Source organism: Nesoenas mayeri (assembly GCF_963082525.1).
Source record: "Nesoenas mayeri genome assembly, chromosome: 2".
In the NCBI taxonomy this organism is placed as follows: Eukaryota; Metazoa; Chordata; class Aves; order Columbiformes; family Columbidae; genus Nesoenas; species Nesoenas mayeri.
The window spans coordinates 97713536-97724565 of NC_137543.1; the positions used below are offsets into that span (position 1 = coordinate 97713536).

The 11030-nt window shown below is 36.8% G+C and overlaps 1 protein-coding gene across 1 annotated transcript; it reads left to right on the forward strand.

Moving 5' to 3' along the window:
* Window positions 1-1704: 1704 nt before the first annotated feature.
* PRL (prolactin) lies at window positions 1705-7657 on the forward strand (the record flags this gene model as incomplete). Its single annotated transcript, XM_080339867.1, has 5 exons — window positions 1705-1732; window positions 3234-3415; window positions 3829-3936; window positions 5362-5541; window positions 7466-7657. The coding sequence occupies 5 exons, from the start codon at window positions 1705-1707 to the stop codon at window positions 7655-7657; spliced, it is 690 nt and encodes a 229-aa protein (XP_080195993.1).
* Window positions 7658-11030: the final 3373 nt, after the last annotated feature.

The following is an 11030-nucleotide window of genomic DNA, read 5'->3' on the forward strand; positions in this document are numbered from 1 at the left end:
GCATCACTATCAACCCCTCAAAATGCCAAGAAAAGCGACTAGTAAATGAAAGAGTAAATGGTGGGTTGAGAAGTGTTCATTCCTTTTGTTCACAGGGCTCTTCTGATGTTATAAGATACCAGGACTTTTCAAGCTCACCTGTAATCTTATCAGGGAAGATTTTCAAATGAAACTGAATTGAATCAAGATCATAAGCCATATGGCTGTGGTTTAGAAGACACTTGTTTTTCTACCTTCTATTCTACAGTTTTGCCTGTGGCCCTATTCTAATTTTATTGCCTTCATCAGATTGCCACTTTTCCCTGCTGCAGGCAACAACTGCTTCATTTACTCATCAGGGCCCTAATTTCCAGAGAAGACCCAGCCTCTAAGCAGAACAAACTTCTAGCAATCATCCTAGAACTTAGCAGATGCAGACCACTTGCTACCAGTTCTGGTTTATTGCTGAAGCATCTCCTTTTACTGCTTCCCAAGGGATGCCTTCCATGGTTTATCCCCTAAATATTCTACCTTTCTTCTCCCTTGTCTATCATTACTTCAAGAATCATCTCCATAGTTATGTAGTTCCACAACTACAGAATAAGTTGTCTAGAGGCAAGAAAATTCATTAACACTGTATACCATATTCATTATAATAATCTAATTTGGAAAGTTTTTCCATGGGTAAATAGACCTGAGAAACAGATGAAAGAATAAACATTTGCTAACATATTCATACAGAGGAGCCTCACACAACCAGAAAACAGGGCCAACCTGCTGGGGCTAGTTTGTAGATTACCACAGATGCATCAGATCTGGAAACAAATGCCACTGATTACGACAGCAGATGTTTTGCATGTGGTAGAAATGCACATCTTTTACGCAGAGAGTTTTCCAGTATTTTTTTTAGATTTTTTTTTTTCCATAATGTTGCTTTATTCATAAAACATTTGTGATTCAACAGTAAATATATAATTTGTCTTTGATTTTTGCAAACTATTCCATTTTTAATATAAGAACTGCCCCCATTTCTCTAAACATCTCTCAGACTAAGGACCTATGCTGTGTAATACCTGTGTAAATCTAAGGATTTGTGCTGTGTAATATTTTTTTAACTCTATGGAGTCATATACCCAGAATGTCACATCTGTAATTTTATAGATAGTGACCTGTCTTTCCAGGGGCCTCCATTCCCTTTCTATGGATAAATTTCAGTACAATTTATGCTGGTTTTCTCACTGTGGACATTGTAAAATATTGTTTCCCTCTCACAAATAGCCAGAATTTTAACATTAGCAATCTTGGATGGTTGAAGAAAAAGGAAATGGTGAAAAGATAATTGTAGGGAGGGGGAACAGCAGGCTAGAGACATTGAGAATACCTGCCTCAGAAGTGACAACTGGAGCTTTCTAGGATCAATAGCATTTGCACCTCATTCAGAGAAAATTTTGGCACCCTTTTTATCCAAATATACTTAAGATCCCACAGCTGAACTTCTTAACGAAATTTCCTCTCACAGTTAAAAATAAAAATTAAAAAAACACTGAATATGAATGTGGAAGAAAGGCAATTTGATGTTTGTAATTATCGAGGTAAACTCCACGACCTTCTGAATGTATGCAAAATGGACCCTGTATGGTGTATATAAAATCACTGTGTGCAGAGAACGAGTGCAAGTATTAGACTTCTTTCGGGTTAAGCAAGTCATCATACAGGATCCTTACCATGAGTAACAAGGGGGCTTCGCTGAAAGGTAAGACTTTTGCCATTCACTTGATGATAATTTTAGTATTTCTTTAAATTTGTATTGAATTGGGAAATAATTGAAATGTAACAGCTCTAGAAACTGAGGTCTTCCTGCCACTTAGTCTTCCAGTAATGGTGAAAACTGCCTTCACCTCAAATGTTTGGTGTTCAAAGTTTGGAATTAGAAGACAGCTTGATCCTTTTTTCCTCAGTCTTTTTTCTCCTAAGACTACCTTTGCATTGGGCAGTGTCACAGCAAATTGGCTTGAGTGATGTGACACATGCACATGAAACACTGAATCCAGACTGCTTTGCTACACCACTCAGAAGGCAATGACTAGAAGTTATTATCCACAATCTAAAAGCAATGTAGTAATTCTAAAGTGAATGTTTTCAAAACCGTCTTCAACATTCTAAGCCAACAAGTCTCAGTTTTTCTTATTCATAGAATTATTCCCTGGGGTACTTTCCCAACTGCGGTGTGTGCTAGGTGCCTTGTTCATGGGAGAGGAGGAAGGTTTACTTCAATATTGTGTAAATGCTCTTTTACTGAATTTAGAGCTAGAAAGAAACTTTTCACATTATAACATTAGGAAAAGCTCTGCTAATTTATGGAGTACACTTTAATTTAGCATTTAAAATAAGTCTAGTGAACCAATAAGGGTAGAAGGCAAATTTCCAGAACTAAAACTCTCAGAGTACGGAAGATTGTTCGTTGAATAAGTATGTTCATTTACCAAATATTTGTTTTAATTTTTTCCATTGTTTTTCTGTGCATATATTTCACTGAATAGGAAATTTGACTCTGTTAAGATTAAAAGTTTTGAACAGACGAGATTTTATAGTTTAGATAACAAGAAGTCCTCTAGATCAGTTTCAGAAGCTCAGGAGAAAATAAAATAGTTATCTCTGATTTCTTAGCAGTAGACAATTTAGGGTTAAACTCTAAACAGCAAAGCAGCACAGCTGCTGGAAATCTTCTGAAGGAATTCCCAGGACAATCAAAATCTTAAGAGAGTGACCTAACCACCCTCCCACAAAATTAATTCAAACTCCAAATGTTTGCAAAGAAGAAAAGGACCTATGGGAGAAGGAGGGGGAAAAAAAAAAAAACTGTTTTCCAAACTTACATATCTGTGCAAATATAATTATGCATGTATATTACACTGTGAAGAAGTTTGATTTTTTTATTTGATTTATCACTGTGTAATAAAGTCAGGCACAATAGTAAGAGATTTTGGAATACAGAATACACTTCAGCGCAGGTTACTTTGTCTCCTCAAACTCTGTAGCAGAGTCTGCTATACAGTCAGGATGAGAAAGAGGAGAAAGGATAACAGAACTACAGTGCTTCCCTCCCCCATTGATTTTCAGCAGTCAGTACAGGGGGTGCTCTGAGCCATGTGACCCCACAGCCAAAATCACCCAGCTTCTGGCTCTGACAGCTACTTCTAAAGGCACATACAAAACCGTTTGATTCCATTTTGGTTTGTTTCAAACCTGAACAGGTTTGTTATTCGTTGTCCTTCTGGTGTCCAACATGCTCTTGACAAAAGAAGGAGTGACGTCCTTGCCAGTCTGCCCCAATGGATCTGCCAATTGCCAAGTTTCCCTTGGAGAACTTTTTGATCGAGCAGTTAAACTTTCACACTACATCCACTTCCTCTCTTCAGAAATGTTCAATGAATTTGTAAGTACTCTGCCTTTTCCTGAGAGTGAGAAAATATAAAAATTCAATTTAATACTTTTTTAAGCACAAACATATGTTAACATATGAAATTCTTTAATAAGTAAACAAATATGACTGCTGCACAGACAGTTATTAGTCGCAAAGGTGACCAAATCTGTGTATACTGCTGACCATTGCTAACATACCCAATATTTCTATTAAAAGATACCATTTTTCCATCATTCTTTATCTGTGAAACAGGTTTGTGTTTGCTGGGTGCCAGTTTCACCCTAAAGACTCACAAGAAACTTTTGACCTTTACAGCATAAATGCAGTGATAAATGCAATGGAACAACAATTAGTTGATACAGTGTTTGAACTGAAGCTCTTCTTACTTATCTGTTTCAATAATGCCTGTCCTTGCTGATCTGCAGGATGAACGCTATGCTCAGGGCCGGGGTTTTATTACAAAAGCTGTTAATGGCTGCCACACTTCCTCCTTAACCACTCCTGAAGATAAGGAGCAAGCTCAGCAGATTCATGTAAGTCCCATTTCTAATGTCATTCAGCGTGAGAGAGAGAGGGGGGAAGAGGGAAAGTTAAGCAATAGAGAGGCAGCAGACAGAGAGGAAGGCAAAACAGTTTAATCGAAATAAAAAGTCAGGAAGAGGAAAGCACCAAAAAGCCAAGAAAAGTTTTTATAACATTTGCTAATATTAAGTTACAGACTATACAGAATATGTAAGTACCAGTAGCTTTCATCTTCCCTTCCTTTTACTGTATGTTACATTCAGTTGTTGCATCTTATTTCCAATTACAATATAACCTCATGGAGCAATGCCAGTTACCATTCTTTTACAGCACTGAGAACACTACAACTTTTGCACGTTATCTTCAAACACCTTATAGACTATTATTATATTAACAAACATAAAAGTGCATAGACTAAATAGTGAATACTGTATCTAGGCAGAGGTAAATATTTTTCCACTAATTGAAAAATTTGACTTCACTAAACAAATGCCAAATAGATATTTTTGCTGTTACCAGTAGGCAAAAGTGGTCACAACAATATCCATATACAAAATCTCTAGTGCAAAATGCTTGTAAAGATTAACATGCTACACATGTCAATTTAATAATTATAAACTTAAGGAAAGATGAAGATAGTCTTGTTCAGCCTATGCTCACATATACAATTTGAAAATATTAAGGAGAAAAAAATAAGCACAGGTATAGGAGTGGGAGTGTGCCAGGGATAAATCTTTATCAGTTTCATGATGGTGATATCCTTGCAATTCCAGCATGGCCATCTTCTCAGTATGTCACTCAGAAATTCTATTGGGAGCAATAGAATTCACAGCCCTGGATACACAAGAAGTCTGGTTGTGTTCAGATCCAGTGCATCTAGTGAAGAAGAAATGGTTGAATACTACCATAACTATAAGCTTTATGAATTTTTATTGACCACAATGAAGGACAATTTTTGAAACCAGAGAGCTACTGCTGGAAGTACCACTGTTCAAAGGGGAGGACAGATGGGTTATGTAGAGGCAATAAAAGCTTTTTAGTGGTTTAGTGTAATGTGCATCTTCAATTTAGTACTAAAATAATTTAAAAAAAAAAAAAAGTATTTCAAAATGTTCATTAAAAAAAAAAGATAAGGAGTTGGTTTTTTTTCACAGAGATGACATGCAGTTGTGCTTGCTTGTTTTTAACATGGAGAGGGTTTAATTATATTTTTTAGCACTGCTTGTGCTAATATTGTAAAACATGGTGACAACAGTCACAAACTTCAAAAACAAAATTGCATAGAGGCATCTAAGACAGGCATATAGGGCACATTCAGTGGAAGGTCCTTGAATAAGTTTCCCAATCACTGTGTCTGAGAACATTGCTCTAAATGCCTTCTAATGCTGCCAGCATTTAGCCTTCCTATTTTAACTTCCTTTCCTGTGGGTGAGCAGCATGAAGACCTACTGAATTTAGTACTGGGAGTGCTGCGCTCCTGGAATGATCCCCTGATCCATCTGGCCTCTGAAGTACAAAGAATCAAAGAAGCTCCAGACACAATCCTCTGGAAGGCTGTAGAGATTGAAGAACAAAACAAGCGGCTTCTAGAAGGAATGGAAAGAATAGTTGGGCGGGTAAGTATTAGGTCCGTAACATCCTTCCAGCCTGTTGCTGTCAGGAAAACACACACAGTCATAGGCCCTCCCTCACTGAAACAGGGAACTGTAAATGTGAAGGAAAAAAAGGGCGCCAAGATAGCTGAATCTGAGAACTTTCCAGCTTTCTTCTTTCAGCTTTCTTTTCTTCTGCTCTCTTGCAATTTCTAAAGAGAGCGATGTGACTGGCATAGCATAATCCAGTATATTCCCAGTCCTGCTTCAAGGGAAAGTGTAATCATCAGGACTGCTAATTGTCATTCTATCTTTTAGTATTTTGAATTTCCAGTCTTTATTTTTTAAGGATGTGTCTGTGTTTTTTCACCCACACATATTTATATGTATGTTTTAGCATATTTATACACATATCTGTATACTTATAGGTGGTGTGTATAGTTTTCAGAAAAAGATACTGTGTTTAAAACTGTTCTGGAATTCTGGGCTATTGCTAAGATGTGGCATACAGCAAAATAATCATGGTATCTTTCATTTCTCGCACCATACTGGTTCCTCTGAACTCTGGCTCTGACTTGGTTCTCTCTATGGTTAGACAACAAAGCTGTTGTCTGACAAAACCCATACTTGAATACCCCTTGTTACCAGTAATTGATTGAAAGCTTTCCTGAATAAAATCAGCTCTAGCTTGTTTATTTTTAAAGGGCCTCTGTTAGCCCCTGAATATATCATTCTGTCAGTGAACTAGATGTTAACAAGAGGTTCTGACTTTACTGGCTTTTGCTTAGGCTCTGAACAGCTGAAGAGTATTAAGAGTGCCACCATCACTGTATACACCACTTTCCACTGGATCACTCAGGGTCTCTCTTTCAGTTAGGTGTCTCTTTACTCAGAAACAGCCCATCCAGGCCACAAATGCACTTATCAGTGTAATCAAATACATCTCTAGCCTATATCCACGTGTAAAAAGGGTGCAGGCGTGGATCCAAGATAACAGTATAAGTCAGGTGCTGCTACAGTTACCCTGTCATCACCTCCTCATTCACATTATTTACAGAAGGAGGTTGAAGATAAGACTGGCAAATTCATTAGTGTCAAACCACATTTCTGAGTGGCAGTAGGTCTATCTTTTTTTTTTTGCCTGTTGCTTAAACTGATAGTGGCTCCACAAATACTTTCCTATGAGCTTTCACAAAGTACAACTGGTGGGAAGGAGGGTGCACAAGGACCAACAAGCACAGATTTCCTTCCTGCTATGCAAGGTAGATTTCTGTGATATGATAAAAATAATTATCTCTTTCAAACAATGAGACCCAAACCAATCTTCACTTCAGATACTAAGTCAGTACATGAGTTCCTACACATAGCTTTCTATAATTAGAAGTCACTGCATCATTCAGCTTTTTTTTTTTTAGTGGAATCTGAGGTACAGTACATCTGAAGATGTACTGCTGACAGATTCGTCTGGTAACAGGTTCCTGAAGCTGCCTTTATCAGAGAGATCACCTAAAAGATGGGCCAAGACAAAGCTGGACATACACAAAAATAAGTTCTAGGAACAAGTGTTAACAAAGTTTTCAAGGTGGAAGGAACCAAAAAGAGATGTCACTGATGAGTGTGAAGATGAGTGTGCATGAAGGAAGGTTTGATTTTCCTGCAAAGTCAGATTCCACTGGACACTGGCTAACACACTAGTTCTTTTAAAACACTACTAACACAGTTAGGCTTTTAGATATTTTAGGGAAATAAACTGAAAAATCTGACAAATTAATTCAAAATCTGCATGAAGATGTAGAACATTATGCAGAATAGTGAGAAGCGTAACAGGAAACACTTTACAAGCCATACACTAGCAACCAGCATTCCTTGAGGCCAGTATTTTAAATGCTCTGTTCTATATCCAGACTGATGAACTATCACTTACTACAATATCATTTTGTGTCTTTAGGTTCATACTGGTGAGATTGGAAATGAAGTTTACTCTCGGTGGGAAGGCCTTCCATCCCTGCAACTCCCTGATGAGGACTCCAGACTCTTTGCCTTTTACAACCTGCTGCATTGCCTCCGCCGAGACTCTCACAAAATTGACAACTATCTCAAGCTTCTGAAGTGCCGCCTAATCCACGATAGCAATTGTTAATCTTAGTTGCTTACTGAAATCATGTGTCATGGTGTTCTTGTTCCTTTGCCACTTTTCATTGCAAACTCTATGAAAAGTCACACTGTACAGTACCAGGATCATCAGTAACTTTCAGGCATGTTTGTGTGAATTCTGGCTGCAACTATTAGCATCATTTATCTCAGTGTTTTCAAATGTTATAAATTACTAGTATGACAAGAATACACTTTTTTGTCTGATCTCCTCACCTAGTAGCCTTTCAGTGGTAACCAGATCATGCAGTTACAAATAAAAATATTATTGAATCAAAAAGTGCATAACACTGAGTGGTGTCAGTGAATGAAAAATAGCTGGTGTGGTTTATACCATTAGCAGTAGCTTCTCTTTTTGGATCTCAGTCTTCAGTTACTGACGGCAGGATATCTTACTTCCATTGTTCTTTACACATCCTTCAAAAAAGAGAGGAAGAAAAGGGAGGGATGTCCATCACCTATTACAATTAACTACCCTAAGCTAAAACTGTGGTCTGAAATCAAATCTACTTGGATTGATGTTTTTACTCTGGACAAAAACTGTCTGTGTAGGGAAGGGAAAGGTAAGAAACCCATCCTGGCTATTAATTCTCCATGCAATCCATGGAGAGAGAAGACACATCTGGAACTTTAAGGACAGAGATCCAGGTATATCTACCTCTCTACTGACTATTTGGAGAAGGAGCATTTCCAAAGAAAGGTTCATTACATTTGAGATAACTGAAGGCAAAGGAACCAATAATTTTCAGTAGATTCCGACAGGAAATTCTGGGCATACATATCATATCATATCCATCTACCCTTCACATTCCTCACAAGTGATGTGGTAGATACAGATGCTCAGAAAACTTTCTAGCTATAAAAAAGGCGCCAGCTGAGCTGAAGTGTCTCTATTCACTTTGGGTTTACTCACACTCAAATTTTTGAGGGCACTGATTTTGAAACACTGTGCTTAAATATCGAAAAACTGGAGAGACCAAAACAATTTACTACTTTTGAAAAAATCTGTCTTACAGTCACACAGCAAGAAAGAAGTCAAATGGCACCTGCAGCCATTGACCATAACTATACACTGTCTTTGTAAGCCCTAAATAAACTCAGCCTTGGCTTCATCACACAGCTTCAGCAGAAAGGAGCTTAAATTCAAATCAGACCCTCATGGGTTTGGTTTTCCACTAGACAAGTCTGCTGCATTGGTTCAGAGTTGGGCTAGCCTGGAAGAAGAGTGAAATACCAGAGAAGATGGGTTTGAGGACTTAAGCCTCTCGCTACCGTAACAGAATAAACGTAGTCATAACAGGTATTTACATAGATTAGATAATATGAACTGCTAGAAAGGTCTCATTTTAGCCATCTCTATAAGGATATAATGCTACTCGCATATCTAATAATATGTGTATATATGATGGGCTTTTCATGTCTTCATATGTTCAATTATTGATTGCCTCAGACTTTTTCTGGTTAAGTATATACTGGGTCCATTCTTAATATATATAAAATCACCTATACAGCAAATAAATTTCTTGTTGACAGTCATAACTGACATCTTTCGCAAGCGCTGAAATGAACAAAACTTGGGCCATATGCAACAGTGGTTTAACAGCACACAGCTGTACAACACTACAGTCAAGGAAGAAAATGGGTAAAATTTGCCAGGCACATGCAAATGCCTAGACTAGAATTTAATCTGATCAGAATATTCTGTTTCTTTCTTATAATGCCAAAGGGGGAAAAAAGCATTTTAAAGGGAAAAAAAAAAAAAATGAAAAGAAAAAATATCCTTTATAATTATCACAAGTGCTTAGAATTACAGTGTGAGTTCTTATTCAAAAGAAAACATGAATAATGGGACTACTCTATATTGAGCTGGAAAAATGATTATGTCTCACTGAGTAAACTCCTACCTCAGAATCTCTTTAGAATTCAAAAGCAACTTGATTAATAGGGCAGACATTCATAATTTTACACTTACATGACTAGATTTAAAACAATGACTTTTATTAAATGCTTAAAAATTACAGTGCTACAACAATTGTTTAAAACTTGCATGCACTGGCTTTATTGTAGCCTGTTTTAGTATAACTATGAGTCGTTAATTTCATAGAGAAAGATGAGAGAGAATGACCAAAAAAAGTCTGAAGAACTGAAAAGCTATCTGGTTTGCAACTGTTTAGCTAAAAGGGTGTTTAAAAGTTATCTAGTTAATATTCTGAGCCATCACAGCTGTCACAGACAGAAAGACGCCGAACTCCATGAGCACATTCAAAGCTACACCTTCATTGTCAAGTGTCCTGGCACAGACAATGCCTTTGGACTTTGATTGTTCAAGCCAAAATATAGGCCAGTTGGCAATTCTCTTTTTTTCAGTTGCTAATAGGAGCAATACACTCTTATCTCACTAATATTTCATTAATTAATACATAGTCATAAGACCTGACCAACTATTGTCTTTCATCTAATAAAAATAGTTATATACCCAGTGTCTTATTTTACATCAAACTGAATTAAGTACAAGCATTTTCTTTCATAATTAAAAGAACACACATCAATGAGAGTTTTATTCCAAATATATTAACTTCTGGCTACTTCAGGTTTCCAGCATTTGAAATGGCTAGCTTTCTAATTATTTATTTAATTCTCTGCTGTTTCCCTTACTTCTGTTCATTTTAGATTGCTTAGTGATAGGAACAGAAATATCCATGTGGCTGAAACAGAGGCCCAGTTTCTGTTCCCTTTGAAAATTATATCCAAGCTTCCATAGATGGCACTAAATTTAAGATAAGACCTTGTGACACCAAATCTAAATGGTATGAAGCCCAAAGGAATTCATCACTGGGAGCATTTACCACTGAACACAACAGAACAACAGAGATATGCAAAATAAAAATCTAACTTGCTGTTCAAGATTTGTGCCTAGACTCTAGGACTATATCCAACCATTGAAGCAAGCAGAAATATTTTTCAGGATGATTTTAAAGCAAAGAAAGGAAGATTTTACTGACAGTATATGCAGTATATGTCATTTGGAACCAGGTGCTTAAATAGTAATGTGATAATTTCTCTACTATCTTTTTTTTTTTTTTTGAGATTCTACAAAAAGTCTCCAAAAGTTTAACTTCTAGTGGGCAGGGGGCGGGAAAAGAGACTATAACTCATCTGTACAATACAGTTTACCTTCACAGTATTATTTCAAAGGGAATCCACAATTCTAATAACAAGGGATACAGTGTAGAAATCACACATACCATCTAACTTCAATTTCTGAACAACATAAATTCTCTGAGGGCTATATTTTAAACTGAGTTTGCTTATTATAAATGAAATGTATACAAACAATAAATTATGTCAGACATGTAAAGTCA